Source organism: Gallus gallus, chromosome 5 (assembly GCF_016699485.2).
Source record: "Gallus gallus isolate bGalGal1 chromosome 5, bGalGal1.mat.broiler.GRCg7b, whole genome shotgun sequence".
Lineage (NCBI taxonomy): Eukaryota > Metazoa > Chordata > Aves > Galliformes > Phasianidae > Gallus > Gallus gallus.
This window is the reverse complement of record NC_052536.1, coordinates 1,708,364-1,736,097: the sequence shown is the minus strand read 5'-3', so window position 1 is coordinate 1,736,097 and position 27,734 is coordinate 1,708,364. Positions and strand designations below refer to the sequence as shown.

At 49.5% G+C, this 27,734-nt stretch overlaps 2 protein-coding genes across 8 annotated transcripts in view; one reads left to right on the top strand and one right to left on the bottom strand.

The window, feature by feature from the left end:
- The first annotated feature begins 500 nt into the window (after positions 1 to 500).
- The window catches only part of PTDSS2 (phosphatidylserine synthase 2), a 58,219-nt gene continuing 30,985 nt past the window's right edge, over positions 501 to 27,734 (top strand). For 2 of the 6 annotated variants that reach the window (NM_001199503.3, XM_015286205.4), the window contains exon 1: positions 20,752 to 20,984. In NM_001199503.3, coding sequence (NP_001186432.3) covers positions 20,803 to 20,984 — 182 coding nt within the window. In that variant the 5' untranslated portion in view covers positions 20,752 to 20,802. Of the gene's footprint in view, positions 1,847 to 5,458; positions 5,594 to 20,751; positions 21,579 to 21,713; positions 21,876 to 26,792; positions 27,025 to 27,734 lie in introns of those variants that run through there. The other 4 variants (XM_046941577.1, XM_040700788.2, XM_015286203.4 and 1 more) reach the window with 4 other exon arrangements.
- On the bottom strand, positions 3,273 to 17,589 carry ANO9 (anoctamin 9). Of its 2 annotated transcripts, XM_040701515.2 has the most exons (24): positions 17,376 to 17,589; positions 13,607 to 13,672; positions 13,248 to 13,364; positions 12,896 to 13,032; positions 12,586 to 12,635; positions 11,979 to 12,037; positions 11,694 to 11,776; positions 10,204 to 10,338; positions 10,012 to 10,108; positions 9,588 to 9,648; positions 8,874 to 8,956; positions 8,320 to 8,424; positions 7,894 to 8,058; positions 7,770 to 7,806; positions 7,420 to 7,531; positions 7,099 to 7,156; positions 6,863 to 6,960; positions 6,510 to 6,676; positions 5,890 to 6,042; positions 5,429 to 5,576; positions 5,190 to 5,309; positions 4,943 to 5,036; positions 4,715 to 4,827; positions 3,273 to 4,271 (listed from the first exon to the last, which is right to left on the bottom strand). In XM_040701515.2, exons 1-24 carry the CDS (start codon positions 17,379 to 17,381, stop codon positions 4,244 to 4,246), a joined length of 2,292 nt encoding a protein of 763 aa, XP_040557449.1. In that variant the 5' UTR covers positions 17,382 to 17,589; the 3' UTR covers positions 3,273 to 4,243. The 2 variants fall into 2 exon arrangements, with proteins under 2 accessions (XP_040557449.1, XP_040557448.1); XM_040701514.2 differs by having other exon boundaries at positions 7,770 to 8,058.

The following is a 27,734-nucleotide window of genomic DNA, read 5'->3' as shown; positions in this document are numbered from 1 at the left end:
CACCTCCACCTGAACCTGTGGGAGAGAAAGAAAAAAAACAAAACACCTAAATAACTTCAGCTTTATGGGAGGGGAAAAAGAAAAGAAAAAGAGAGAAAAACGGAGAGAGAAGACAAGCCAACCAACCCGCCAGCCTCAGGGAGCTGGGTGCACAGCTCCTTGCAGCTGGAAGAGACATTGGGGTGAGACAAAACCTGCCCCCACCGGTAATACCAGCTCCTCGGGCTGCATGGGGGCTCTGGGGTGTCTGCTCCATGCAGAGCTGTGGGCAGAGCCTGGGGTGTGATCTGGGATCATGGTTTGCTGAGCACCCACAAGCTCAGGGCTCTGGGGCTTGGTCAAGGAGGGTCTCCAATAGCGTGGAGTGGACAAGGTGTCTTGGCAGGACAAAGCTTGTACCATGGAGTCATTCCTCCAGCTTGTATGGGGAGCTGGAGCCAGGTGATATGTGAGCAACATGTGATGGCTGTGAGAACTGCCAAAGAGGTAATTAAAGCCCCAGCACAGCCCGGGTTCTGGTTAAGCTCACAGTGGCAGTGGTGTTTGGTGAAAGGCCAGCGAAAGAGCATTGCCATCCTGGCTGTGCCTAACAGCAACGAAGGCATTGGCGTCTTCAATAAGGTAATTACACCGTTTGGGGCTGAGAAGGGAGAAGAGTGGCTGTTTCCAGAAGTGGTTATTTCCTCCTGCAAAGCCCCACTCCAGCAGACCGCTGGTGGAGGAGGTGGGGTGGTCAGCATTTCTGAGCGTCGCACACTCCTGGGATTTTCCAGGAATAAAACTGCACGAACAACAGCCATCAAACGCAACCGTAGCACTGTGGTGTGGGGAGGGCTGAAAACGGGGGTTTCTGGCTCCTCAGGGGTTTTGGTGGTGGGGAAGGGTGGCTGGGATACGGGGTCAAGAAGAAGGTGGGAGATGATATCGTAGCCCCAGTGCCTCACCTTCTGTTTGTCTGTTTCTTTTTCTATGAAGCCTTGTTGCTGTTGTTTTCCTTTAAAACATAACCTAATAGTTTTGGTTTATTCAAGGCTTTCTGTTCAAAGGTCCTGCAGCGCTCTGCCCCCAGCACAGCTCCTTCTATCTGCATTCCATCAGAGGGCTGTTGAAAGCACATTCCCATTTGCGATGAGTTAAAAATTAACCCCGCAGCAGGACTGCAGGGCGCAGTGTGTGCCCGCCCACCCCTCGGGCCACTGCAGCGCTGTTTGCATGGCGAGCTGCAGCCCTACAGCTCCCGGCAGGCCCTGCATGGGGAGAAGGATGGAGGGGCTCCCCTTTTTGGGCGGCCCTTCCCATCAGTTGTGTTCTCTGGACCCTTCACCAGCTTCACCCACACTACTGCACTCACTTTAACGTATGGACTGCAAAACCCAGTGTAAACCAGTCGGCTTTGTGGGATGATAAAGGATCGCAAGGCACAAATGGCAATGGCAGGGAACTAGGGGCTGACTAAACCTTTCTTGTCCATCAGAGCTATTCCTGTGGGCAAAGTGAAAAGCGAGAAGGACACATCCAGCCAGAGGGCTGAGAGCGTTGTGCAGCTCGTTCTGCTTCCCTGCTTGATGCTTTGTGGCTTCGGGAGAGCAGTTTTCATCTGAGTTTGTGTTGGTGCCTTTCTTCGCAGTCCTGGGCATGGGCTCAGAGGCATATCACCCCCAGAGGGTCACCTGCTGTCTGCTGCTGGTCTCGGCAGCGGGGCACAACCCCTGGCCCTGTCTGCAGTGGGGACCATGGGAAGGAGCTGGCTTTGCATCCAGAGCCCCCACTGAAATCCTCTCGATGGGAGGCTGTCACTTTGTGCTACGCCGGAGTCTGCGACCCCGTCCTGCGTCCCACTGCTGAGGTGAGGGAGGGTGCACTGCTTGGGTAGGAGGGTGGAAATGCTGTATCAACATGAGCTCGCTAATAGCCGGTTCTGGATGCATTTAACAGCTTGAAGCTAATTAAGTTTGAGCTACTTAGAGCTGCCAGGCGGCTGCGTTCCAAGGCTATCAGTGAAACCAGGTTCATTTCCAAGCGCCAGAAAGGAGAACATTGCTACAGGGTGAGGTGCCACCTAGGAACAGATGCTTAATCACTGTCACTCTACTCCTCTTCCCAGGAAACACAGCAGGTGGTGGCTTTTTGCTGTTAAATCAGGGGCAAGGACTCTGCAGGTGTGGGGCTGCTCTGACTTCAAGCAAGCCACAAGGAGTGTGGCCTCTTGTGACACGCAGTGCTAAGAACAGGTTTTATTATGGGAAGGAGCATCACCGTGTACATTTCTGTGCAGGAATATCGCTCTGTGCGCAGCAGGGGCTCAGGCTAACCTGACTTTTAATTACAGAACATGACAGATGAGCCCTAATGAAATAGCTGATCCTGAGCTGTGCTGCTCGTCTTCGCTTGTCTGCATCATTCCCAGTTTGTATTGTGGCTGTGTGTCTGTCACACGCGCTCACACACTTGCACAGTGGCACCTGCCTAGCTCCCACGTTCTATTCAGTATATCCCCACAATTCAACACAAGTGGCCACCTGTGGCTATTTGACAGAGGAGGGGATGAAAGCACGGAGCTCAAGGTTAAACTTCAGAACTGGTTGAAGGATTTCAGCTCTCGTAAAGAAAAAGACTCTTAGGTCAGCTTTGAAACTCTCCAGTGGGTTTGCCCCAGGCTTTACAAGGACTGTAACAAAGCTGGAAACTGAGCTGCAGCAACCTGATCGGTGCTCCTGTCTTTCTCATTAACCAAAGTTAGAGAACAGTTGTTTTGCCCAAGTGTTGCAGACACAGCTCAGCAAGGCTGCTATGCACAGGTCCAAAATGATGCAATTTGGAAATGCTGTGGGGTACCAAAGGGCTGTTTCTGCACTCAGTGTTGAGTGGAGAGTCACATGTTTGAAAGCACACTGTCATTTCCATGTAATGTGAACAAAGACTTTGTTCCTTTCATGCAAATAACTCTGCCTCAAGTTGGTAAAGCTACAGGTAGACCTGGCAGTGAGCAAACCTATGAAGCCAGCAACACACAAAAGGTTCCAGTGAGTGCTCTGACGCCAGACCAGCTGGGGCATATAACCCCTGCTTTGCCATAGGCAAACTCTTGTGTTCACTGTTATGGGGCTGTAAGGGAAGAAGTGATGAAATACCAAGCTGGCAGGGCTTGGATTTAGGCTAATGGATTGTGCTTTGCAGCAAGAGATAACGCTTTCTAGCCTTGTGGCTCAGGATTTTCTCTAACTCAATGTACTTCTGTCAGCCCAGCATGTTAAAATGTTCTTGCCACTATGCATGGTCAACATGTCAATTTCCTTTAATTCTGCCACTAGCCAGCACCCCTTCCACCTCACTGTGCTAAGGACAAATGCTTATGCTCCAGCCTTTTTTTCATTATCCATGTGAAGATAAAAGAGGTGGGAGTGAATGATCTTTCGGTGCAGTGGATAGCAAAGGAGAGGCAGGAAAGACAGCAATGTGAATACAGTGACTGTTGGTGGCTGAGGGTCCGTCTGCTTGAGTTTGTACAGTCACTGTGTTTATTGACCATTTTCCTTGTAGTTGAGTTGGGTATATATTTGAGTTAAAGCAGATGCAGGGGCATGGTAGGGCCCTGTGCAAAAGACAGTCAGAATAACAAGTGAGATTTACTGAAGATTGGGAAAAGGATGGTTTGGAACCACAGCAATGCAGTAGTCGTGCTGCGAGGCAGATTGTACTGGCTGTTGTGGAAGAGGAAGGACTGAATCTTCTTGACAGTGTGAGAGCAGGAAGGTCACTGAAAGCAGAGGAAGAAGGGACCAAAGTGCAAGGAAGAGCTGGAGTGGGAACCTGGAGTGAGGTAGCCACTTTTTCCCATGATGCCATATGGCACGTGAAGGCAATGACTGACATGGAAGCCGGGTCACCTCCTGCAGGCCAGTGTCATGCTCACCCAGTGATGGCTGGATGCTGCCAAACATGCTGAGGTCTCTGCGTGGAGCTGAGCACTGTGGAGGAGCCTGGCTCCATTCTGCCAAAGCCCTTCCCCAGCTGCTGAGCATGCTGGGAAGACACTATTCCCATCTCTGCTGCCACTTCCTTCCTCCTTATGGCTGTACCAGTCATAAGCATCTTGCTCCTGTGAAGCTGCTGTCACTTCATCACTCCCCAGTTCAAGTCCATGCTTGGTGACAGCCAGAGCACATGACTGTCTCTTTGGCTGCGCTGGCAGGCTGGGGAGAGGGGCTCAAGTCCGTGTTTCACTTTCTTCCATGAGAGGAGGCTACACCTCAGTGGAATACTCCATCATGCTGGGGGAGAAAGGAAAAGGGCATAAGGGTTTGGACTATTTGAATTAGGAAGAAACGGGGGTGTGGAAACAATATTCAGAGTGGGAATAGGACCTTCTGCCAAATATAATTCATTGGCCTTGAGACACCTAAAAGCCAGGCACCTGGGCTGGTTAGTGACACTACAGGCCTGGAGGGAGGTGGGCCCTCATCTACATGTAATCTTAAGTTGAACATGTAGTGCTGCAAGCCCCAGGCAGCAGTGGCTGGACTCAAAACTGGGGTAGAAGCTACATCCCAAAGGGAGATGAAGGATCTGCTCAGAGCCCAGTGTGCCTTTCTCACCAAAGAGGCGTGTCCTGGGATGGTGGTGGGTATTGGTGCCACTGTGGGGCTCTGCTGTGGACTAATCCTGCACTCAGTCCTTCATGGTAGCCCTTAGCACCTTCTGGGGCATTACCCACCTCAGTTCTTTCCGAAGGTTGTTGTGCTTTTCATCCAGAAGATGATTCTTAACTGACAAGGGCACATCAGGGACGTACCAGGCTGCAATCAGTTTGACGCACAGAGCCACATGCTGCAGGACACAAACAGAGTCACCATGGCAGTGAGGAGTTCCCAGGGCCACTTAACATGCCACCATCACCCCGTTGGCACCAGTCTCCTCCCTGGCCAGTTCCTCTAGTACTCACCTCAAAGAGGATGAGGAAGGCAAGCCGGGCTGCAAAGACATGCCAGAACTGGACAGTGTAGCTGTAGTCCTCATCATTCCTGTAATCCCGGTACCTGCAGCAGAGCCCTCTCAGTGCCAGTCCCTCTCCTTGCCAGGCATTGCTCCCTCCACCAGGGTCTGAGAAGAGCTCTGGTGTCTTTACACACAGGGCTGGATGCCATGTTGAGGGGCTGGCAGGGATGCTACCAAGCACAGATTGTTGTTACCTGCACAATGTAGTTCCATTCTTGACCAAATCTATGGTCTCTATGCCCAGATTTGTGTCTGGCTCGAAGTGCTCGATGTGGAAGACAGAGAGGCTGTGGTTGATGTAGCCAGTCAAGCAGCTGCAAGGGGAAAAGAGCACATCAGTTCACATCAGCCCAGTGGTGAGGTGAAGCTCCTGCTTTGTGGTCACGCTAGGGAGCTTATGGCAGGGTTGGAACAGCTGACCAGCCACACTCACTCAACAGCAGTGTTGTTTTCTTTCATGCAGGGGCTGTATGTGTACTTGTAGACCTGCACGGGGATGAAGTCAGATGTGATGGCAATCACCAGTCCATTCCCAATGACAGCCAGGATTCCGATGGCTTCCAGGACCTGCACCCAAATTCCTGCAGGAGAGGAGAAGGTTAGTGATGCTCCCTTGACAGCTTGCTCAAGGGTTACACATGCAGCCCCAGCTCAGGAACAGGGTGGCACAGACCAAAGACTGGGTCAAGGAAGGAGAGCTCCAAAGTGCCCCTCCTCCTCTGAAAAGTCTGAAATTACTTCTCCTTCCCCAGCCCACAGCTCTCCCTGTGCTCTGCTATCTCCACAGACAAGCGTGCATCCCAGCAAAGGGATGCTCAAGACCCTTTCAGACTGGAAGGGACTTAGCACCGGCACCGTTTGCACAAGCAGCAGGTCTCATGGGCCCCACCTCACCAATGTCATTGGCCTTCCTGGGCACCATGCGTCGGCGCAGCCGCATCATCTTGATGGCATCCAGGCGGATCTCGAAGAGGTTGTTGAAGAATGCCAGCAATGGGGCCAGGGGAAAGGCAGCAACAAAAATGGTGGTGAAGCTGTACTGGATCACTGCAGAGGGGGGAAATGCTGAGTGCTGGTGCGGAGCCACCATGGAGGGGACATCTCCAAGGGACTCAGCTGCTGTCTGAGTTTGTCCTGCTTTGTGGCTTGTGTCAGAGGGAATTTTCAGGATTGAAAGACGGAGATAAACCTGTCTTGGGGACCCCATGTCCCCATAGGAGGCACACCCATCTCTCCCAGGACTATCAGAGAGGGGGATCCTTGGGGAATAGTGGTTGAGCTAGCCAAGCAGAGGGACCATCCTGGGGTCACAGCCACCTCCTTTACACTCTTAGGAGGGGAGAGGAAGGTCCCAGACAAGGTTCCAAAGCCAACATGGTTGCCTGCTCTCTCTTGCTTTGGGAATGGAGCTGAGTCTCAGCGCTCTCCCTTGCATCATGCTATCCCCACACAAGGACGACACGTGGCACTGCACACAGCATCTTGCCTTGCTCATTCTCTCCTCCCCTACATACCCATCTCCAAGAATTCATCAAACAAGCTGAAGATGTTGACCTCGTTGAGTTGATAGTTGCTGAGCCACTGCTTTTTGCAGGGGTCTTCAGCCTCCTCCTCCTCCCCCAACACCAGGTGTTTCTCCTTGGGGCGCTTCTGCCTCTTGCGCATTTTGTGGGCTAGCCAGCTGCAATGAGAGGGAGAAATTTGTACTGCTGCCTGCATAGGATGGCAGGGATGGCAGGGGCAGCCCTGGAGACCTGAAAGGGAGGAAATCTTGGCCTGAAGGCCAGGGTTACTCTCAGTAAGAACTGGGAAGCTTGTTGGTGTCAAGAACACCAACAAGCACTCCAAAGGCTAGAAGAAGGCTTACGGGACAAGGTACTCCACCACATTGCTGATGGTTTGCTTGAGCATCATGATGATGGCCATCTGGATGAAGAGGTCAGTGATGCAGCCACTGGGGTGGCACTGCAAAGGGATGAGAGGAGAAGATTCCGAGGGGCTGTTTGGCCAAGCTGAGATTTGGTTGTGCCTTGCCGGGCAATGGGGAATGGCAAGGTAGGAGTTGTGGTATGGGGTCACAGGATTTTGTGGCAAGTCTCTCACCTCCTCCAGCCTCCACTTGCCAGCAATGCGCACGTAGTTCCCTGGGTGGCCATTGATCCTGAGTAGGGAAGCAAGAAGAGTGATATCTGTTGAGCCTCACCTGTGACTCCTCTCTGGATGAACATCCAGCTGTAGGATGGAGGGCACCATCCTCTAGGCATTAGCCTAGGCAGAGGGCTTCTCCCATCCACCATGTCCTTGGGGAAAAGCCATAGCCCTGCTGAGGTCCCAGATGGTTTATTCCCCTCTCGCTTCTGCCAGGTGCTCTGGGGGGGGAAAGTAGATGGGCTGGGGTCCCCCTGGATCCCTACTACCACTCACCTCCCCAGAAAGAAAGCAATGTAGATGAGTGAAGAAAAGTTCGTCAAAAACTGGAAGATGAAGATCTTTATGGTAAAGTTGTTCTCACGCTGGGAGAAGGTCCGTGGTTTCTCTGGAGACAGGAGCAGGGTGCTGATCACACAGAGGTGGAACCTTATCCCACTCCCCATGGATCCCATGGCAAGAACTGTCTGGTAGTTGCTTTGTGGTTGTGGAGGAAGGAAAGAAGCCACAAGACTGGCTGCATTTGGGGACCAAGGGGGAGCTGCCGTACAGTCCCTTTCTTTGGTGGAATTACCACTGGGCAGCTTTGTGGGGTGTAAGTGGGGGCAACCCCCAGTTTCCCTTACCCAGGTCACAGAGAAAGAGGGCCACGCGCCTGTTGATCTGCAGGAGAGAAGTGTAAAACAAGAAGGGAGAATTGATGATGGAAAAGGGCAAGACCCACTGCCCACCCCATGCTGCAATCTGCACCTTGGTCATGACGACAATGGTGATGTAGTGCAGCACGGCCCCTGTCATCACTGCCACCAAGTTAGCCTGCTCACGGAAGAACTCGGAGTCACTCTGGGTGAAGAGAGCTGTGGCGACCACTCGATAAATGACAAGTGCATGGGCGATGCCAATCAGTACAACAATCTGTGGAGGAGGGCAGTGGAGAGGTGAGAAGCAAGGAGGGGAGGATGTGCTCCATCCTGAATAAGTGCTTCAGAAAGTGGCTCTCTTCGCCAGAGCTCATCTGGATGTGGCCTCAGATGCAAGCTAGTGCTGTTCAGAAATGGATTAGATGTTCATGGTGCAGACATCATCACCTCTACTTGTCTACTTGTTGTCCCCTAAGGAGAAGGGACAATGTCAAAGGTTTGCATCTTCCTACCCTAAGTTCCTCCTGGCACTTACCATGAGCAGAACCAAAAGGAGCACAATGGTGCTGCGCATGTAAGAGTGCCGATACCGCCGAGGTTCATGCTGCAAATTGTTGATCAGCTCCATAGCCAGCTCCTCCTGAAGAAGAATGAAAAAGTCTCTCTCTCTCTCTCCAAATATGTATATTTGTGTGTGTGTGTGTGTGAAGGAAAGGAATGTTTCAATAGAGCCGTGACCATGTACTGGAAAGCCCAAGGGTGGCTGTGTAAACGGCAGTATGGAATGGTCAGAGCCAGAGGACAGGGCTGAATATCCAACAGCATGACCAGTTCTGATTGAGTTTAGGCCCTCATACAGGTGAAGAGGTGACTAGCAATGCAGGGAGGTGCCTAGCATGTGCTAAGATCTCTGGAGGGTTCTGTCTCCTCTGGGGCAAAGGCTCCAGATATTGACTTTGCCCCTTGTTTAAGAGCTCCTATTAGATGTCCACATCCACAGAGGGGTCCCTCTGCTAAGTCATTTCTGTAAGCCCAGCTATAACCTGCCCTGAAGAGGAAAGTGCTAAGCAGGAAAGATGGCATTCTCACCTCATCCTCATCCCACCCATACAGCTTCCAGTTGGTGACCACTTGGGCTCTCTGCCTCTTCCACAACTCGAGGAACACAGTAGCTGCAGAGGGAAAGGAGATGGCTCCAGATTATAAGAATTCATCCCTCCATCCCTTAGAGCAGGCTGGACTGTCATGTAATCATCTAACTGAATGGCAAATCAGCCCAGAGTGGTCTTTGCCCATGAAGGACAAGCAGCCACCTCTGTCTCTCTGCAGCCAGGATGCACCTGCACCCCAGCATGGCTACACCTCTGCAAATCCATTTACAGCCGCCTCTTCTTTTAATCTGGATCAGCCTTCCTAAGCTTGTTCCTGTGTATATCAACCCATAGTGATCGGCAAGTTTATGTCTGCAGCTGGCTCAGACTCAGATCTGAGACCTCATTGGTGAGACACCGAGCTCAGGAGAGGCAGAGGAGAGGCTGTTGAGTGCTCTGGGGAAGGTTGTAGTGGGTGAAGGATAAAAGCTCTCAAGCAAGGAGTATTTAAAAAGCAGAAGAAAATTGCTGGGGTGATTTTTATCCCTTATGCTGTCTGGAGGGGGAGCTGCTGGCACTGAAAGTAGAGGAGCTAAGGACTAAAAAGCCCCTGAATGATGAAGCTGTATTGGTCCCATTTCCTTATAGCTGCTCTTCCCGTAAGCCATAGTGGCAGGCTCTGTATACTTGGCACTGAGACATTGACACCTACCCCAGATTGCCATGAACATGGCAAACACAACTGTCCCTTCGTTGTCAATCATGTGAGTGACCTGGAGAAGATCGGGGAAGAACATGATGGGGACAGCAGGCTGTAGAGGCTGCAACATTTGGTCATCCTCTTGTCACCCTGATCTCCCCAGAAACAGGTAAAGATGGTTGTGGGGGGGCGAAACACAGGAAGGGGAATGAAAATTGAGGCTTGTTAGACTGTGGTAAGTGTCTTTTCTTTGGTGGTGATGGAGACCATGGTCTGACTATACCTCTTCCTTTTCACACAGGCTAGTGGAGGTCTCTCGCATGTTGTAGCCAATGTGCAGGGGTGGCTTTTCTTTCTGGTGGTGTGGGCCCAACACAAGCTGAGAGTGTTTCCCCATCCTTCATCTTGAGCCTGTCTGGGGAAGGGGGATACCTACCCTGGCATAAGTGCAGGTGTCAGCGAGCAGCCAGAATGGGCACTTCTGGTCACAGAGTGGGCACATGATGGTGTCGTTGGCTTCACAGATCTCCTTGCTAGAGAGAAAGGAGCAGAGGGAAGCAACAGCAAGTAGCATGCATAGCAAACGCTCATGAACGGGGTGTGCATTTGGCATTCTCCACTTCCTTACCTCACCTGACTGGAATTGAAAACAGTAATCCCAGCCACAAAGACCACCAGTCCAACCGCCGCAGCGAATCCCAGCAAGTAGGTGTACCAGCCAAGCCAGGCAAAGTAGAGGGCCACCTTCTCACCAAAATAGCATCTGGAAGAAAAGGTGAGGCTTGCTTTGGGGATCTTTTACCCCCAAAGAGATACCAGGCCCAGGAGGGCCAGTGCTGTCTGCATGTCTGCGGGTTGCATTGGGATCAGGAGAGGCAGTCCAAACAAGCTAGGACTTGCTAGAACCATACATAGGCAGCTGTTTCCCTTGGATTTCAGCAGCAGCACATGCAAAGGGAGATCCTGGGTTTCCTTGCATGAGTGAGGATGCAGTAAAGAACACTGGGGACATTGCTGTGGGGCTGCACAGCGAAGAGCTGTGAAGAGCACTGCTCCAGCTGAGAGGTGAGTGTAGGATGGAGAGCAATGCAAGGCTCTCATGCGGGCAGAGGTGACTTGAGGATCTGACTCATGGGTAGATGTGGTCAGATTCATCATATGCCAGGTAAAAGTGGTGGGAGTGGTTGAGAGACCAAGTTCCAATCACTGTCTACAAATCAAAAAGGCTTCAAAAAGATAAGAGAGCTGCAAGGTGCAATCGTTCTGAAATTAGATCAATTTCGCCTCCTGGGCTCATCTATTTCCCTTTAGTACTTTCATTTCATTCTTCTGACAGCATTATTTCAGTTCTTCAAGTGTGGGGAAAGGTTGGAGGCATGGGTAAGAAATGATGGTGACAGACCTGCCGCCCCTCCTATATTCCAAGGAATTAACTTCCTACCTGCAGTCAGAGGTGGTGCTGTGCTCCACTCTGCCTATGTAAGAAAATAATTTTTACTTGGCCCCTTAATCTTTCTGTGATAGCAACAGGTCGTGTTGACCTTAGAAATGGTGTTCTGTCTCACACTGAGTACTGTGGAGGGGTAGAAAATGCATCTCAGCATTTTATCTCCCTAACAGAGCCCACTGGAAACCTCTTGAAGCAGCATATTATTTCTGCCTTCCTTCTCCTGGCCATGGAGAGTTAGTTTTTCTCCCTCTTTAAAAGAGCTGTGCTCTTCTCTGAGTGTTAATGTGCTTATATAGGCCCCTTGTTGCCTTTAATGTCCCAAACTCAGCCTCAGGCTGAACGTGCTCATTGGTGCTCTGTTCTCATCTAGCCTTCCTTTTGAACGTGGGAGCTGGTGGTTGAAAATGAAAGAGGCTAATTAAAAACCGTGCATATGTGGGGGTTGTTTCGTTCTGCAAAATTAGCAGATGGAGCGTGGTGCCATGGGATACCCTTTAGGCTAAGAACTTTGCAAGCTGCAGAAGAGGCCCAATATATGTGAAAAGGGTGAGGTACAAACTAGTGATTGAAAATTAAAACCTAAAAAAGTCACAACACAGGAGCTTGGGAAGGGTTTCGGGTGGGGTCTCTTGGCTAGATGGATCTGCTGTGACTCTTCTGCCTGTTACCTGATCTTCTCAATTGGCTGTTGGCAAAATATATCTCTCCAGCGGGCCCACTTCTCCTTCAGGAATTCCCTTACCTCTTCTTTCTGGAGAACAGAGAAGTCAGTAAGACACACAGGAATATTAGGGCATCCTTAATCCCCAGCCCTGCTGCCAAGCTGCCATTGGGAGCCCTTCATCCAGGTACATCTCAATAAAGCCCCAGTCACCCAGAGCTCTCTCCCACTTGGTCTGGCTCCTCTGTTTCTCATGGCTTTTCCTCCCAGGCACCTGTGTGCTTGGCCTCACCTCGTGCAGTGGAAATGCTGCCTCAAAGACATTCTTCTTTATCAGGTCATGCAGCTTCTCTGGTGGCAGGAGAAGATTAGTGAGACAAAGCATTTCTCTCTCTCTCACATGCTTTCTGACAGGCAAAATCACCCTGAAGCTTTTGGGGAGGCAGAAAGAAATGCCTGGGAGAGACTGAGCTATTCAGAAGGGATTGGCACTAATCCCTGTCGTTGTGCTGCTCATCCAGGCTGCTGCAGGCTGCACTGGGGCTGGGAGTGAGCCAGGTAGGCAGGTCCCTAGAGGCAGCAGTAGAGCCAACACCCTTTCTACATTTCCTACTGATCCCAGAATGCTGGAGAAGGGCAAACATTCTTGGAGACACAGAAGAGTGGCTGTGGGCTTGGTGAGAGGAGTGCTGATTCCTGCAGTCCAAATTTCCCAGCCTTGGGAGGGAGAAGCAAATTCACCTTCCAGAGCTGCATCCTTGCTCTCTCCTCTTTGTCCCATTCCCACTCAGGGGTAAGATGCCTAACACAGAGCAGGAGCCTTGCTACCAGTACAGACTGTGCATCAACTTGGAGATAAAGGGGATGGATGTATGGGCCTGCTGGCTCCATTCCCTTACCGAGGTCGGGTGTCACTGTGTTATGCAAGATGAAGTTCACGATCCGTATCCTGAGCAAGGAGAAACTGGGGTTAAAGGCAGCTCTGGGGATACAGCCTAGTGTTGTGTCCCTGAAGAGCTGGGCACCAAAATCCAGAGAAGAAAGTGGGGAAGAAATGGGGAGCTGGCCACCTTGCACCAATAGTGGCAGGTGGCTTTCTGTGGAGAAGGAAAAGCCTGGCACAAGTGTGAACTGAGATAGAAAATGGGTACTGGTGTGGAGGTAAGGGACTGCAAGGTCTAGAAGCCAGTAACCCAGCTCAGCACCCACCTGGTGGTCACTGGTATGTCCTGCTGGGCATTGAGGTCTTGCAGTCTGCTGTCGGGGTTCCTCAAGAGCCATTGGTATTTCCGGAAGAAGTGTTTTGGGGCACGGACCCCATAAAATAGCTTCTTGTCCTCAATTTTCTAGTGGGTAGAAGAGAAAGGCTAGTAGAATAATGTGGTCAGAGAAAGAGGCAGAGCTGCAAAAGCCAGGGGCTGTGTGAGTCCTGGAGCTGGGGTCTCCCCTTGTCGAGTGTACCATGTGTTTTCCAGTACTGATGTGGAGATAGGGGTAGGAGTGCTCTCAGAAGCCCAAACTAGGCTATGATCCTAGGTTGCCAAGTACTGCTGCCTCTTACCTTGATGGTGAACCCCTTCTTGCTCAGCTCATCCAGGAACTTCTTCCTCTTGACCTCTTTGTCACTGCCCATTTGATGGATGTCACTCACGAGGACGAAATCCCACTTCTCTTCATCCTACCCATAGAAAATATCAGGGAATTAATGGTGTTGACAATCAGAGAGCTCTCTCTTAGCTTCAGCCTCTCAAAGGCTTGAACTTTCATCATGCCTGTGTATAGGGGTTCTGGGGACTGAGAATGAGGGTGAGGATGGGGAAACTGAAGCAGCCACTGCCCTAACACCTCCCCTTCCCCCCTCCAAATCCACAGTTTTGAGCTCTGAACTCCCTCTGAGCGCAGGCAGAGCAAAAAGCTTACCATGAGGGCAAATGGGTCTGAGTCTTCAAAAGGAAAACTTCTCCAGGGAGTCAACAGGATTTCCTCCTGTAGAAGAGAAAAGCAGCAAAGAGTTCAGTGAGCTCCTTGGGAGATTCCATACCAGGACACAGAGCAAACCTCTCTCTATGAACATATGGATGATATTGTGATACTTGCGGTACATCAAAAGAGACAGAGCCCATGTAAGTAAAATTGCATTATAACCCAAGATCAAGGTCCACCTGGCCCAGTTTTTCTCTCCCAGGTGCCACGAGGGGATGCCAGGGGAGGAGAGTAAGAGCAGGCATGTCGGAAACCTTTCCCCATACACTGCTGATCTCCATTTCCAGCCTAGCTATGCACCCAAGTGGTGCAGTTCTGAGGTTGAAGGAAACAAGCAAAGTGATGCTGTGGCAGCAGCTGCTCTCTGCCAAGGAGGATTTCCCAGCTCAGGGTGCTCCTCCATAGAAGGGTGCTGTAGGAGTACCCTTGGGTGGCCTGGTCCTGGTGGTGGGTGCCTGAAACTGGGGCACATCAACTTTGAAACCACTTTGTCCCTATCCTCTCTTCCTGGCTTCCCTGATGTGATCTCACTCTGCTCCTACAGCCACAGTTGCTGCTTAGGCAACAGGGGATTAGTCTGACCAGTCTTCAGTGGATTGGCAAAAGTGTGCTGGGCTTCATATCCCAGTGAGTGCAGTGAGTTTTATAAAGATCTGCTCTGATTTTTTTTAAATTGTTTTGCAGTTCTTTGGTGTGACTCACAGTGCGGCCCCACAAACAGTTATTCTGCTGTTCCCGGAGGCATGGCATTGCAGTACAGGAGGAGCTGCCAGGGGATGGGGATATCATCAGCCAGCATTGCCACCAAAGGCTTTGTGACTTTGTATCCTGTAATAACAGTGGCCAGACAGACAAGTTCGTTCAGTTGTAATCTCAGGAGTGGAGAGGTGGTGGTGCAACCAAGTTGTGATGTAAAGCCTGGATCTCAAGCTTTCACTGAGGAATGAGGCCATGGGAGCAGGTGAGACTGGGATGAGGAAAGGGCTGAAATACTCTGTGAAATCCTTTCTCGCATGGAGCTGGGACCCTGTCTTCACTCGAAGCAGAAAAGCAATGGAGAGACTGAGACAAAGCAAGAAGACTTGAGAAGATAAGCATGCCTTTGAGTGGGAGAAGTGGGTTTGGGTGCAGGTCGGTCTTCCCAGTTGGGTAAGCACCTAGATCACAGAATTGTAAAATCACAAAATCATTATGGTGGGAAAAGGCCTCTGAAGTTACTGAGTTCAACTGCTGACCAACCCGTACCATGTCCACTAACCATGTCCCTACATACCACATCTCCACTTTTCTTGAGCACCTCCATGGATGGTGATACCACCACCTCCCTGGGCAGCCTGTGCCAATGCATTCCTCCTCCCTCTGAGTAGAAATTGTTCCTAATATCCGATCTGAACCTCCCCTAGCATAACTTAAGATCATTAGGCTTTAGTGCAGCAGCTCTGCCTGTCCCTGTCCCAGAGGCTCCTTTGTGCACAGGAGTCCCAAAAGGCACTGCCCCAGCTGCTGCTGCTCTGTTGCTGGCACAGATGTAGCCTGGCAGCATCTCTCTGCAGCTTGCCTTGTCTTGTTCCTGCCTGGCTGGTTTGACAGTTCGACTTCATGATCCTAGAGGACTTTTCCAACCTTCATGATTCTCAGTGTCATTCTGCACAGACTGCTGTAGCATCTGCCAGCCTTTCAACTTCACCACTGATCTCTACAATGTGGAGGAAGAAACCTTTTTCTGGCAGGTTTAACGGTGCTCCTGGATACACCTCTATATGGCTGTTCCCCTGGTGCCAACCCCCATATCTGTTCTGCCTGTGCTCAGCACTGGAGCTGGACCTGCAGAGCTTCACTGCAGCATCCGTCCTCTATCAGCTCTAATGCTGTAATGAGGCTGGTCTCTTGGACCTGATGCTGCCAGGTCCTTCCCCTGCTACTGCATACTCCCAAAATAATAAGCACTGGTTTTAATCCCAAGAGGAACCCATTGTTTTTTTATTTCCCTGAAAAATGCTATAAATCAGTGGGGTTGCTTCTCAGGTCACCTGCATGTGGCTCTAGGCAGTGAAGATGTTGTGGGAGCAGAGTCTGTAGCAGCTCGGCAGGCTTGTCTCTCTGTTCTCATAGCAATGGGATTTACCACCTGGTCCCTCCTCTGCAAGCACCTTTAATGCCTCTGCATAGGACTGAAAAATGGGAAGAGCAGAAGGATTTGAAAATATTTTGCAGATAAGTTCAGGCAATTCCCAGTGCCCACCTTCAGAGTGGGAACAGATGGAAATCACATTCACCTGCAGAGGGGGATTTGCAAACCTGTGATGACAGAAGAGAGGCATTTCAGCAGATTTAATTGACGCTGACTGCTGACATCCCTGTGCATCGGGTTGAGCATGAGACAAAAGCTGCTTTAAGCCTTGGCTGCTCTGCAGGAGCCCGGCCCCCGTGTGGGGCCAGATGGGGCTTGTGCGAAGGGACAGCTGTAGAAGGCAGGGACATGGGACCAGTGGGACTCTCACATCTATGTCTTTTTTTTTTCTTTTTCTTTTTATCCAAGGGACTGGTAACACTACCTGATGATGGCTGCTTTGCTCTGGCAGCACAAGGCAGCCCCATGTGCAGTTGAGGCTCTGAAGTGGTTGTATAAACCATGGACTCTAATCCTTGCTATCAAAGAGGACGATGCCCATTTAGCCTTTTTCCTGCTCAGTGTTTGAAGCAGGGTTGGAGGCATACTGTGCCAAATTGTTTGAGAAGCAACCTGCACAATGAGTGGTGTTTTAATATCAAGGAGGGTTTGTGTGCCCAAAGTTTATCTCCAGCTGTATCAGTAGGTCCTTGTCCCCTTGTATCCTGCTGCTCTGTGCAAGAACTTTGCTCGATCCTTCAGGGGTAGCCTTCAGTTGGGAGTGGGGTCACAGTGCCAGTGACTGAAGCAAAGGATCTGTGTGGGATCCAGCACCCCTGTTTTCCTTCTCCACCATAGATTGGTGAGAGGTTGGGTGGTTCCTATCATGTACACGGCAATGACCAAACTGCTGTCTTATCTTGGGGATGGTTCTTACCAGTGCTTCCTGTGCCTCCTCCCTCGCCCTAGAGCGCTTGCACCTTGCCTCATATATTCCTAAGAAATGTGACAATTTTTAATTGAACAGGCAGATAGAATACCTGTGCTGTTACTAGCTGTCCCAGTCATAGAGTTTGCCTGGCTTTCTGAATAACAGAAACTGTGCCTTTTCTTTCAAGTTATAGGAGCAGGGGGATTGGAACAAGATGATCTTTGATGTCCCTTCCAACTCAAGCCATTCTATCATTCTGTGACTCTATGAAAGCTTTCCTGAAACCAAACCACCCTTCTTTGATCTGCCCACTGGCAGCTCTGAGCTGTGGCACTGACATGCAAAGCCCCACTGCCCTGACCCCAGCTGTGCCTTTGGGGAGCCGCGTGCTCAGCTCTACCTTGTTCCAAGGCTGCAGGTGCTATGAGATACTGCAGACTGAGCATGACGCACTGCTTTCCCCATCACACCTTCATGGTGAGAATGAAAGTATTCGCTGGAAAGAGAAACTGAAGCTTTGTGCTACATTTTGAGTACCCTAGGGCTGAAAGCATTTGAGTGGTAGAGCTCAGAGCTTATAATGCACCAAATATCCAAGATACAGGTGGCTCCAAGGTGCTGAAAAACAACCTGTTGGCATCTGCTGAACAGTTTTTGTTTCCTACCTGCATGGTGAATTGGAATCTTTCTCTTCCTCCTGCTCTCCTTTTTCTCTGATCTGTCTGTCGGGCTGAGGACAAGCTGAGAGTCTCCCAAAGTTTCAGGGTTTCGTTGCAGTGTTGTTACTCTGCCTGAGGTTGCATGTGAACAGAGCGTTGCCTATGACTTCCGTGTGGGCCTCCTTTCTGCCTTGGGAGGGAGCTGTCTCTGCCTAGCAATGGGCAGATAGCGAGGAGGTGAGGAAGTTGCCCTTCACCCTTGTTCAAAGGAGTGGCAAGCCCAGTACCGCCCAGCGGTGTAGGCAGGGAATCCTGCGGTGTCAGCCTTTGTAGCTCCTCTTGCCAACATGGGGAGAACAACGAGACCACTCCATCCTCATCCTGTGCCCATGCTTCTTGCTGTGTTCTGTGAATGTTCCCAAATGGGGCTGAAAGGAGGAGGGAAGGATTAGCACAAGTTCTAGAAAGCATTAAACTATTTCTTACAAAAGGTGGGGGGAAGGAAGGGGGAGCACTAAACCTAAAATTATCTTCTTCGTTCTTGGAGTTGAACCTTGGTGAACCCTGTGGTCCATGGAAAAGATGGGGTGGGAGCAGCACCAGTTTTGAGAAGGGTCAGGGAGGAACTTTTCAGCAGCCAAGAGAGGGAAAAGAGGCAAAGCACTAGTTTTCAGGTAAGCAACAAGCACCTCCTCTGTGGTTTCTCCACTTGAACACAGACATCTTCCTCCCTACCTTGGCTAGTGGCACACTGTGCTCTGCTCCACTTCCATTTCCCCATCTGGCCTTCAGAAAGTACAGGGAAAATTTGGCTTCCTGGAAGAGCCAGTACATCGTTTTTGTCACATCTCACTGGGAGCTGGCGCTTCTTTCTTCCATAAGTAATAGCATTGTTGTGTGAAGGCATTGAATTAGGTGTTAAAGGTTACAGGTACTTCTCTAAGTATTTTACAGCCCTTAAGAACAGGTATTCCCTCCCTCATGGCTGAGGAGGGGAGCATCTAAGTGTGCCCTGAATGTTCCCCCAAGCCACATAGGACTCCTGCCTCCCTGCTTCTTAACATCACTTCTAGTAGATGGGATTAACCAGAGCATGAGTGCTTCAGCGTCTGCTTTCCTGATCGCATTTGTGTTGAGATGCTCACTGGAAATCATAACCAAATAACTGAGAGCTGTTTTTCTGTGATCACAAAGGCTCACTTCATCCAGACCTCAGGCATGGAGCAGGCTTTAACTCTCTTCTTGCAAAAAGGGCCAGACAAAAGGTTACGTATAAGCCATGTCTGATAGCTCTTCCTATATCTGTTTTATGTCTCTTGTTTAATTTCCAGGCTGAAAGCTGTCTTTCCCCAGGAGGGTGTCATCCCCTGTAGCTAGGGGTTTTCCTCTGCTCTCTGGATGCATCACTGTGGGTAGCTCTTAAATAAAACTAGTCTGGGGGGGGGGGGGGGGGGGGAGGGGATCTGGTGCATTCTGTCAGGGAATGCAGCAGGCATTTCCACAGTGCTTTTCCCAGGTAAGCTAATGTTGCTCTGTGGCTTTGCCAAGCGCTTTAAACAGGCTATGAATCAGACCTGCAATTATTATCTTTTTAATAAGAGCCACTTTCCCAATTTCCTGCTATGCTTAAAACCAAGGGCAAAGCGAGGGAAGGAGCGGGCAGACCTTTACCCTCCTAGAAGTGATCAGTAGGGCTGGCCAGGAGGGGAAAACCACCTTGATCACCAGCTGCTCTCCACGGGTGTGGGAGAACACGTGTGTGTTTACATGAGGAGAGAGTAAGCTCTTGTCAGATAGGATTGATTGTGCTTTCCACATCTCCCGTCAGAATATCAAAGACCTTTGCAACATGAGCACTGCTGGATAGAAAGGAAATGGGGTTAGGTGTAGGTGGGACATGTGTCTCTACCTGTGCATCTGTTTCGTTCTGCTGCAAACTTTGCCAAGGAGGAGTGGGAGGACTTTGCTCTGCAGATAGGCCAGCTAATTGAACACAGTCAACAGCTGCTTCCAGCAACAGTCCCAAAACTCAGAGGCTTTACTAGTGGGGAAGGTGAGCCTGTGCTTGCAGACTGGCTTTTTGTCCAAGGTATCTGACCTTGCATAGCACTTAGAAGAAACAATGAACTTTTTCTTCTTCGGTTCAGAGGGAGTTTGGCTCTGCCTAGGCAGGATCCAGCTGCTTTTGCAGGGAGGCAGGTGACCAAATTGTCAGTGCTCTTGTTTCAGAGCTTTCCTGCTCGCACAACCATCCTGTGATGCGCTGCCTTGGATTTTATTGCTCTTGGGGGAATGGTACTGAGGACAGCAGCATAGCAAACTAAGATCAAGGAGGGAGAGGCTGAACCTTCCAGTGCATGATGAACAATCTGCTTAAGGCGCGAGGTGTGGTGGATCTGCCGTTCATTCGTTTGCTGAGGGATTGTAACAGCACAAATGCATTGTAAGCAGCTGGGATTATTTCAGATATTATCACCCTCAAATGTTTATTGCTGCTGGGGCTGGCCATGCGGTTGCATCCTAATCTGCTGTTGGTATCGCACCAGTCCAGTGCACTCCAACCACTTTGGGCTGCGGTTTGACCTGCGCCGAGCACTGCACTGGTAATTTCCATCTGAGAAGCAGCAATGAGTAGCTGAAGGCTCTTATGTATTGAACTACTTCAGGAAGATAGAGGCTGCCTGTCTACAGCCTGCCTTGCATGATGCAATCCCCAGGGCCTTGGCTTTGAAGGGTATTGCCTTCCTGTGGATCTGGCTGGAAGGACGCGAAAGAAGAAAGATCCTTCAGAAGAGGTGTTCCAGGTGTTTTTCAGTGTCAAACCGTGACTCTTTTTTGCCGTGTTTCCCTGAGGCTCCTCCGTGCCACGGATGGGAAGCGGAGATTCTTCACCCTACGCGGCTATGCTGTTCGTACAGCAGAGATGGCAGCTGGCTGCTCAGCTTCATGTGACATCCCAGCGCCGGACAGAACCTACAGTTGCAAATGTTTGCAGCTCTGTTTGTGCCTGGCTGGCTGCTGCCATCGTGCGGCCGCCTGCTCCATGCGCACCCACACGGGCAGCCGCCCTCCCTCAGCGCCTCCTCGCGTCTGCCGAAGCGAGAGCGGGAGCAGAAGGGGTTAAATGGCATTTACAGGGCTGGACGGCGCGCTCTGGGGTATCCGAAGCTGCAGTGCAGCCTGGCGGGGATCGCTTCTCTAGATCCAGGCGAGCGCGCTTAAACTTCAACCGTTTCCTTCCCTTGGCGCCCGCCCCTCCTCCTCAGGCGATGCGGTTACCCCGGCAACGGCAGACGCCCGCCCTCCCTTCCCGCCTTCCTCGGGGCGCCCTCCGCGCCTGCGCGTTTCCGTCCCTGCGTTGGGTCGCGCGCCGCGGCGCCCCGCCCACCTCTCCGATCCGCGAGCGCGGGGTCGTTCCGCGGCCGCTGCCGCCATGAGGCGCGGCGAGCGCCGAGGTCCCGCCGGGCCGCTGGGTAAGGCCGCCCTGGAGGAGCAGCACCAGCAGCCCAACGGCGGCTCCCCGCCGCCCGGCCCCGAGAGGGACGGCCCCGCGCTCGGCCTCCGCCGCAGCACCGAGTCTGAGGTCTACGACGACGGCACCAACACGTTCTTCTGGTGAGTGCCGCCAGCACGGCCCTCCGGCCGCCCGCACCCTGCGGGGCCGTGCCCTCAGCCCCCGGGTTCGGCGCGCCCCGAGGGGCAGCGGAGCCGCCTTTCTCCGCCGCGGGGTCAGCCTTGAGGTGCTGTGGCACACCCCGCCTGGCTGCAGCGTGCTGCCGGCGCTCGGCTGCCGCCCTCCTCCCTCAGTCTCCGTCCTTTCCATCCCCGTTGCTTCCTATAATCTGTAACGTGAGCTCCACGCAGGAGCGTGGCTCGCTCCGTCCCCAGCTGGCAGCGAAGCCCCTTGCCTGCAACACGAGCTGGGGGCCGAGCGCTCTGCCTGCCGCTTGGCGCTGATGGGCAGCGGGAGGAGGACGCTTGGCTCCGGCTCTGCCAATCTGAGCGGCAGCGGGGCTGGGGCTGTGGGTGCTGAGCGAGGTATTTCTGCCAGCACGAGCTGCGAGGAGGCGCTGAGATCCCGCTGGGTCGCCGGGAGGTCTCCTTGGAAGCATTTGGAGCGACTGTTGTACTCTCAAGGGCACAACTTCCCTGGGCGTCATGTAGGCTGAGTGGATGACCGAGTGGTGCCTTCTTATAAATGGAAAATGGGTAAAACCGATGCTTTCTTACTCTCTTCTTCGTGCGGTTCTTGCCAGGTGTCTTGTGATGCCTTACAAGCGGCATCTGTTTGAATCCAAACTGTTTGGGTTGTATAACCTCCCCTTCTTGCACCTTTCTATGTAGGTAGCACGTAGTCTGCCACTCGTGCAGGGTTGGCGACCTAAACTGCTGTCTCTGCAGCTTGTTTGTGAGGGTGAATTGTGCCTTTGGAAGCACAAATGTGCCACCCTTCTTTAAGGCTTCCCATTTGCTGCTTCCTTCCAGGAGGACAGTACAGGCAAGCATGTGAGTATGTTATGGAATGGTTTCTTAACTTCCCTATTTTCAGGTGTTTTATTGCCCAGTAGTGTTTGTTGCACATGCTGACATCAAGGATTCTAAGTGCTTGTAAAAGCTTGAAGCTTTTTCCTTCTATTTCTTTCGACCTGCACATGATGGTGTTGCATGTTTGCAGGTCGTTTACCAAAGGATAGGCTCAATTTTTTTATTGTGTGCAACATAGATTAGGGAGAGGAGCTGCCTGCTTCCCATGGCCCTTGTCACTGCTCTTGTGCTGTTAGAGGTGGGCAGGTGGGGCAGGGGCCCTCTGTCTTTGCCCACGAGTTACATAGAAAGTGCCTTTTCTCTTTGGAGTTAAAGGTGAGGTTACTGCCATGGCCTGGTCAGTTTAGAAAAATTCAGGGCTGTCAGAAATCTAGTAGTAGTTTGACTTGCAAAAGTAACTTTACTGCTACAAATGCAGCCCACTTTCGGAAAGGTGCTAGGTTTTAGCTGCCTGATCTTTCAAAATCTTATAAAACTTTTCAATATGAATTAGGTGCTGTATAATTATGTTGTCTTATTTGGGCTTGATAACCTTAAACTAGAGAATTCTGTAGTTTAATTACGAGGTGGGAACCTGATTGTGATTGGGATGCGAAGCTGGAAAGGACGAGCTGAGGGTCTTTTTGTTAGAAAGCAGGAAAGTTCAATGAAATAATTGATTTATCTCCTCTGTGTAATAAACGTTGGCTGCAGCAACTTTTCTTGAAGAAGAAAGCTTCCTCTCCCACTTCTAGCAGCCAGTGAAAGGAGGTAGAAGTATGGAGTTCTGTCTTCGTATGGATCTTGGGTGGGCCTTGGATGCTCTTTGATTACCCATCTGGGATTATCTGGTTAGATCTTGAGTACAACGTTCTCCAAAAATGTCTTCTTGATGCAAAAAGCGCAGAAATGGCAGCCAAGGAAAGGGAAGCCTGTAGATTCCTCTGCCTGGGTGTTTCTCATTCTATTCTGTGGAAAATATGAAGAGAAATCTTTCCTGGTGCCAGGCGCGCACACGGACACTTCTGTGCAAAGGAGGATTTGTGTGCATACCAACTACTTCTGGAAATGCAGCATTGGTATTCAAAACAGTTACTCAGGCGTAGTTCTTGTCCCTGAAAAAGTGAATTTCTGTATTTGTTGAGCTGCTTTTCTGATTCTCTGCTTGCTCAGAATTTACCGAGTTCAATCGTACTGTTTAAACAGAGGAGTTCTGCGTGAGGCTACTGGTGTGCAGCTCAGCCTTTTTTTCTAATATTTAGGAATGCCCTGGCAGTGCCCAGTTGCTAGAACATCCAGGAGGTGGTTGTGCAATCTGACCGGGTCATGTCAGTCTGCTGGCTGCATTAACTCCTCTCGCAGTGGAGGGCAGGTGTTGCTAGAATGGCATTATCCTTTTGAAAGGGAAACATTGCATAGTTCTGCAATAAGCAGAAGGAAAACCTTCCTGCAGAGATCTTGTGAGCGTGTGTTGGGGTGGTAGAGGCTGGCTCCAGAGAGCTGCTTCAGTGCTGTGGTTTGAACTCTGCCTCATCAAAGTTGTCATATGACTTGAATCCTACAGCAGTTTACAAAACAGGTCATCAGCCCCACAAACTGCTTTTGTGCAGTTTCATCTGGCACAAGGGCACCTTCCTCCCATTCCCTTTTATAAACGTTCTTCTTAAAGTGTGTGTTGAGTTATTGTATCCACCTGTAATGCGAAATCACACTGGCTCAGTGGCGGTTTTAACCTAAAACACGAAGCAGAGATTTCAGTAGACTTAAATGTAAAAAATATTTAGCATTTAAAGTAGATCATTTAGGGAACTTTGATTAACTTGCCAACTCCGTAGGACTGGTGAATGGAGGTGTTTTTTTCTCGTTCAAAGGAAAATGACTCATTTGCTGAAGCATGGTTTGCTTTTTAATCCATTGTTCTGATTTCTCTATGGAAACATGGGCTGTTATGCTTCTCTTATTGGGTGATGGTTTTAGGAGAGGCACTGATTTGTGAAAGTGGAAAAACTTATGGCAAGAAAATTCACCTTATTGTTTTGGAACATGGCAAGTATGAATGGAAATTCAATCAGCATTGTATGCATTTATAGGTACAATGAAGGTTTGTAGTCTAAGAATAGAAACTTTTCAATTAGTTCTGTGTATGTAAGCAGATTTTAAAGCACGGGCTACAGCTTGAAAACCAACAGCTCCATTTCTGTTGCGTTACAGGTGGAGATGCTCAGAGCTCATGGGCAGTGTCACCGTGCTGAACACATCTTGTGGTTGCTGCTGACCTCTTCATGTGGCCTTGTGCAACATGAACGTTTGAGTCTTGTGTGTCTGATTTGAATGTTATGGAGGTTATGACCAAAGGTTGAATTTTTGTTAAAGACTTCAAAGCCTCTCTCTTTATATCCAAACAGGATTCTCTTACTCTTGATGAAGTCAAAATGTTGGTCGGCCTTATGTTGTTATTCTTTCTTGCCTTTTCCTGTAACTTGGTCTTCATGGTAACTTAATCAAATGCTGTACTGCTGTTGAAGCTGCAGATTTGTGGTACTCTCCATTTGTCGTAATTCATAACTCGTGTCAGGTGATGTGAAGTTATATAGAGGGTGGAGAACTCTGACGTGGATTCTTCATTCAAAACCACTTTTAAGGCTTCACCATTATTTGGAATCAAGAAAAAACAGAAAAGGTTTGTTTGTGGAAGGTTTTGGTAGGCTGAGATGGGAGTTGTTTTCACTGCCATTCATTCCTAGCGGTAGCTCTTAGTGTCACCCCTTACACCCAAGTGGCCTACCTTACAGGCTCTTTGGAATTTTGTTTCAACACAGAAATGACAAAAGGATTAGGACATCCATCACTGGCATGTTGTTCTCAATGACTGTTATTGCTTTTAAAGCAATTATTGCATCATTTATGACTAACGAGCTTTAATGCAAAGAAATGGGTAATTAGGGTGTGGGCCCATTCACTTAAGCCAGTTTTGGTTTGTGTTGAGTTTGAGGTCAAGACGTCGTGATTCTTTCGGTCTGGGGATCTGATCCGTCTGAATCTACAAAAAGAACTGGGAGAATAAAAGCTCTGATAATCATTTTGTTGAAAAACTTACAGTTTCAAAACTGTGACAAAAAAAAAAAGAAATCAATTTCTATGAAAAGAGAAATCGGGGCCTTTCCCAGTGAATAAATTCAGTCTTACTTCTTTTTAAGCCACGCAGAGGGAGAAGTACAGTGACGGGTGTTGCCTGTTGGACTGATCTTGAGTCCAACAATTGGAGCTCTCAATTGGCATTTAACTAAGTTACAATGACAAGTAGTTTAATAAAAATAAAACCGGAATTGTTTAAATGATCCTAGTGTTTAAATGGAGAAAGAGCTAGAAGTAAGTTATTGAAAGGCAGAGAAATGCTAGCAGAGGAAAAATAAGGTACTTTATATTCTGGCTTTATAGCAGTTTGGGATTGTGAATTGTCCTTGACTGTCCTTGGCATAACATATATTTTATATGCATCTTTTTAGGCACTGTCTTCTGGTATTTTTGACGTGAAGCCTCCTAGAACTGAATGTTGTCTGCGCTGCTTGCTGCTTACGTATAGCCCGAACTCTTGTATAACGTGAGAAGGAAGCTGCAGCCTGCTTAGCTTAGCTCTTTCCTTCTGCAAAGGCTCCAGGCTAGCTAGAAGAACATAAGCCTTTCTGCATAATTCCTGTAATACTTACTTGCTCTGGATGTCCTTAGCTGTCTTGTCTTCCTCTTGAAGTATTACTTCAGAGTGTATGTGGAGACTTAACCCCCCTTTATGCAATTTCTTTACAACTACTTCTGTATATTCTTTGTTTTTCTGGTTACTAATTGCTTAACATTTTGTCCCATTCTGTAGGACTGGATTTCTTAATTTCTTTTTTTTTAAGCTTCAAAACTTTGGAAAGATAGGGTATATATTTGTTTGCTATGACAAACATGCAAGATGCTTGGCCACCTTGAGCAGCTGCAATTACTTTCTCATTACGAGTGCTGTTCTGTTAGAGCTCCCTACTTGCTCTTCACTCCGACCTCTGCTGGGAGAAGAGAAGGCTTTGGGGAGACCTCATTGTGGTCTTCTGATACTTGAAGGGAGCATATAAACAGGAGGGGGAATGGCTGTTTACGAGGCTGGATAGTGATAGGACAAGGGGGAATGGTTTTAAACTGAGACGGAGGAGGTTTAGGTTAGATATTAGGAGGAAGTTTTTCACACAGAGGGTGGTGACGCACTGGAACAGGTTGCCCAAGAAGGTTGTGGATGCCCCATCCCTGCAGGCATTCAAGGCTAGTTTGGATGTGGCTCTGGGCAGCCTGGTCTGGTGGTTGGTGACCCTGCACATAGCAGGAGGTTGAAACTGATGATCATTGTGGTCCTTTTCAACCCAGGCCATTCTTTGATCTCTGGATTTCATGCTAGGCTGAAAATAAGTTCACGTGTTCTTGTTCACTTGCTACATGAAGATCTGGCTTCAGCTGGAAAGGAAGGCATAGCTAAAATGGAAATGAGTGGATACATGGCATCTTGTACTAAGCAGAGGGGCTTGCTGAATTTCAAGTTGGTGGTTGTGGCACCTGAACAGACCGGAGGTGGGGGCTGGAGGCTCTCAAACACTGACCCTTTGCTCTGCTGCAGACTGCTCGTGGGAATGAGTGCAACTCATCTTTGTTGCCTCTGCTAGACAGGTCTCTAGGTGCATTTATCTAACCTGGGATGTGCTAATAATGGATTCTTACAATTTCCCCTCCTCCCCAGCCCGTTCTCTGCTGTAGCCTTTGAGAAGACTGCACCTAGTTTTTAGTCTTGGGGAGGTTACAAAATAGGAGCAGAGTCACATGACTGGTAAATGGACATTAAGTATGTGATGTCTGAATCACCTGTTATTTGGCATCCTGCAAGGCAGCTCACGAGCAAGATGCATCTGTTGTGCAGGAAACCTGCTGCTGTGACACCTTTGTGGATTTATTTTGACGTGTTGTGTCCTTGCTGCTTCTGAAAATACTCCTCCATCCTTGTTCCTTTCTGGAGCTGGTTTGTGTCCTCTAAATGGCAAGGAAAGATAGTGTTAAATACTGAACACCTTTTTAGCATTGGCAGAAGAGGATTTCATCTGCTTATGAGGTATTGCATGTGTTTTTCAGTGGGATTAAAAGGATGCTGTGAGAAGTGGCTGTGTTTTGGATTAGAATGAACTTCAAAATGCAGTTCAAAATAATGCTTACTTTAACTTTCAGAGCAATTTTATCTAGGTCACTGTGATGGATGTTTAAAGGTAAGCCAGTAGAGTTCTTAGAAATCCACGGTGATGTCCAGTTTATCATGTACTGCAGAACTTAAATACATGTTTAACTTTGTGTTATTTTGATGTAAAATGGAAATGTAATGCTAACTCATTATAATACTGAAAGAAAACGTAGCACCAGACAGTATACACACATACTTGTAGGATACTGTACTACTCATTCACTGTTTTCCTGTCCTCTGCTTGATGTTTTGTACCTGTGTTATTTCAGTGGTTTTCTCTAAGAGATGTTGTGTAGTCCTCTAAAACAACTTGTGTCTTTCTGATCTGATGCTAAATGGCTTGACTTCCCGTACTTCTCCTTCCAGGCGGAGTTCCCTAAGTGTTCCGCTGAAATAAACAAATACCTTCTTATTAGGAAAGGAATTTTTTACTTAAGAAAAAAGATAGCAGCATGCATTACACAAGAACATTATCTATGCCATAATTGTGCCTATCAGCTGGCCACAGTTGCTTCTGAACTGCTGTGGTTGTGCTGCACAACACATAAAAACTCGTTTAGTAGCATTGAATGCTGTTGATGTGTGAA

Bases quoted from the DNA above. Each gene is read 5' to 3' on its own strand.
- ANO9 (XM_040701514.2), bottom strand. The intron at 12,038-12,585 runs GTAAGGGAATGG...TCCTGCCACCAG, and splicing joins CACAGTGACACCCGACCTCG to AGAAGCTGCATGACCTGATA. The intron at 7,532-7,769 runs GTAAGGGAAACT...TCCTGTCTCCAG, and splicing joins CCTCTTTCTCTGTGACCTGG to AGAAACCACGGACCTTCTCC.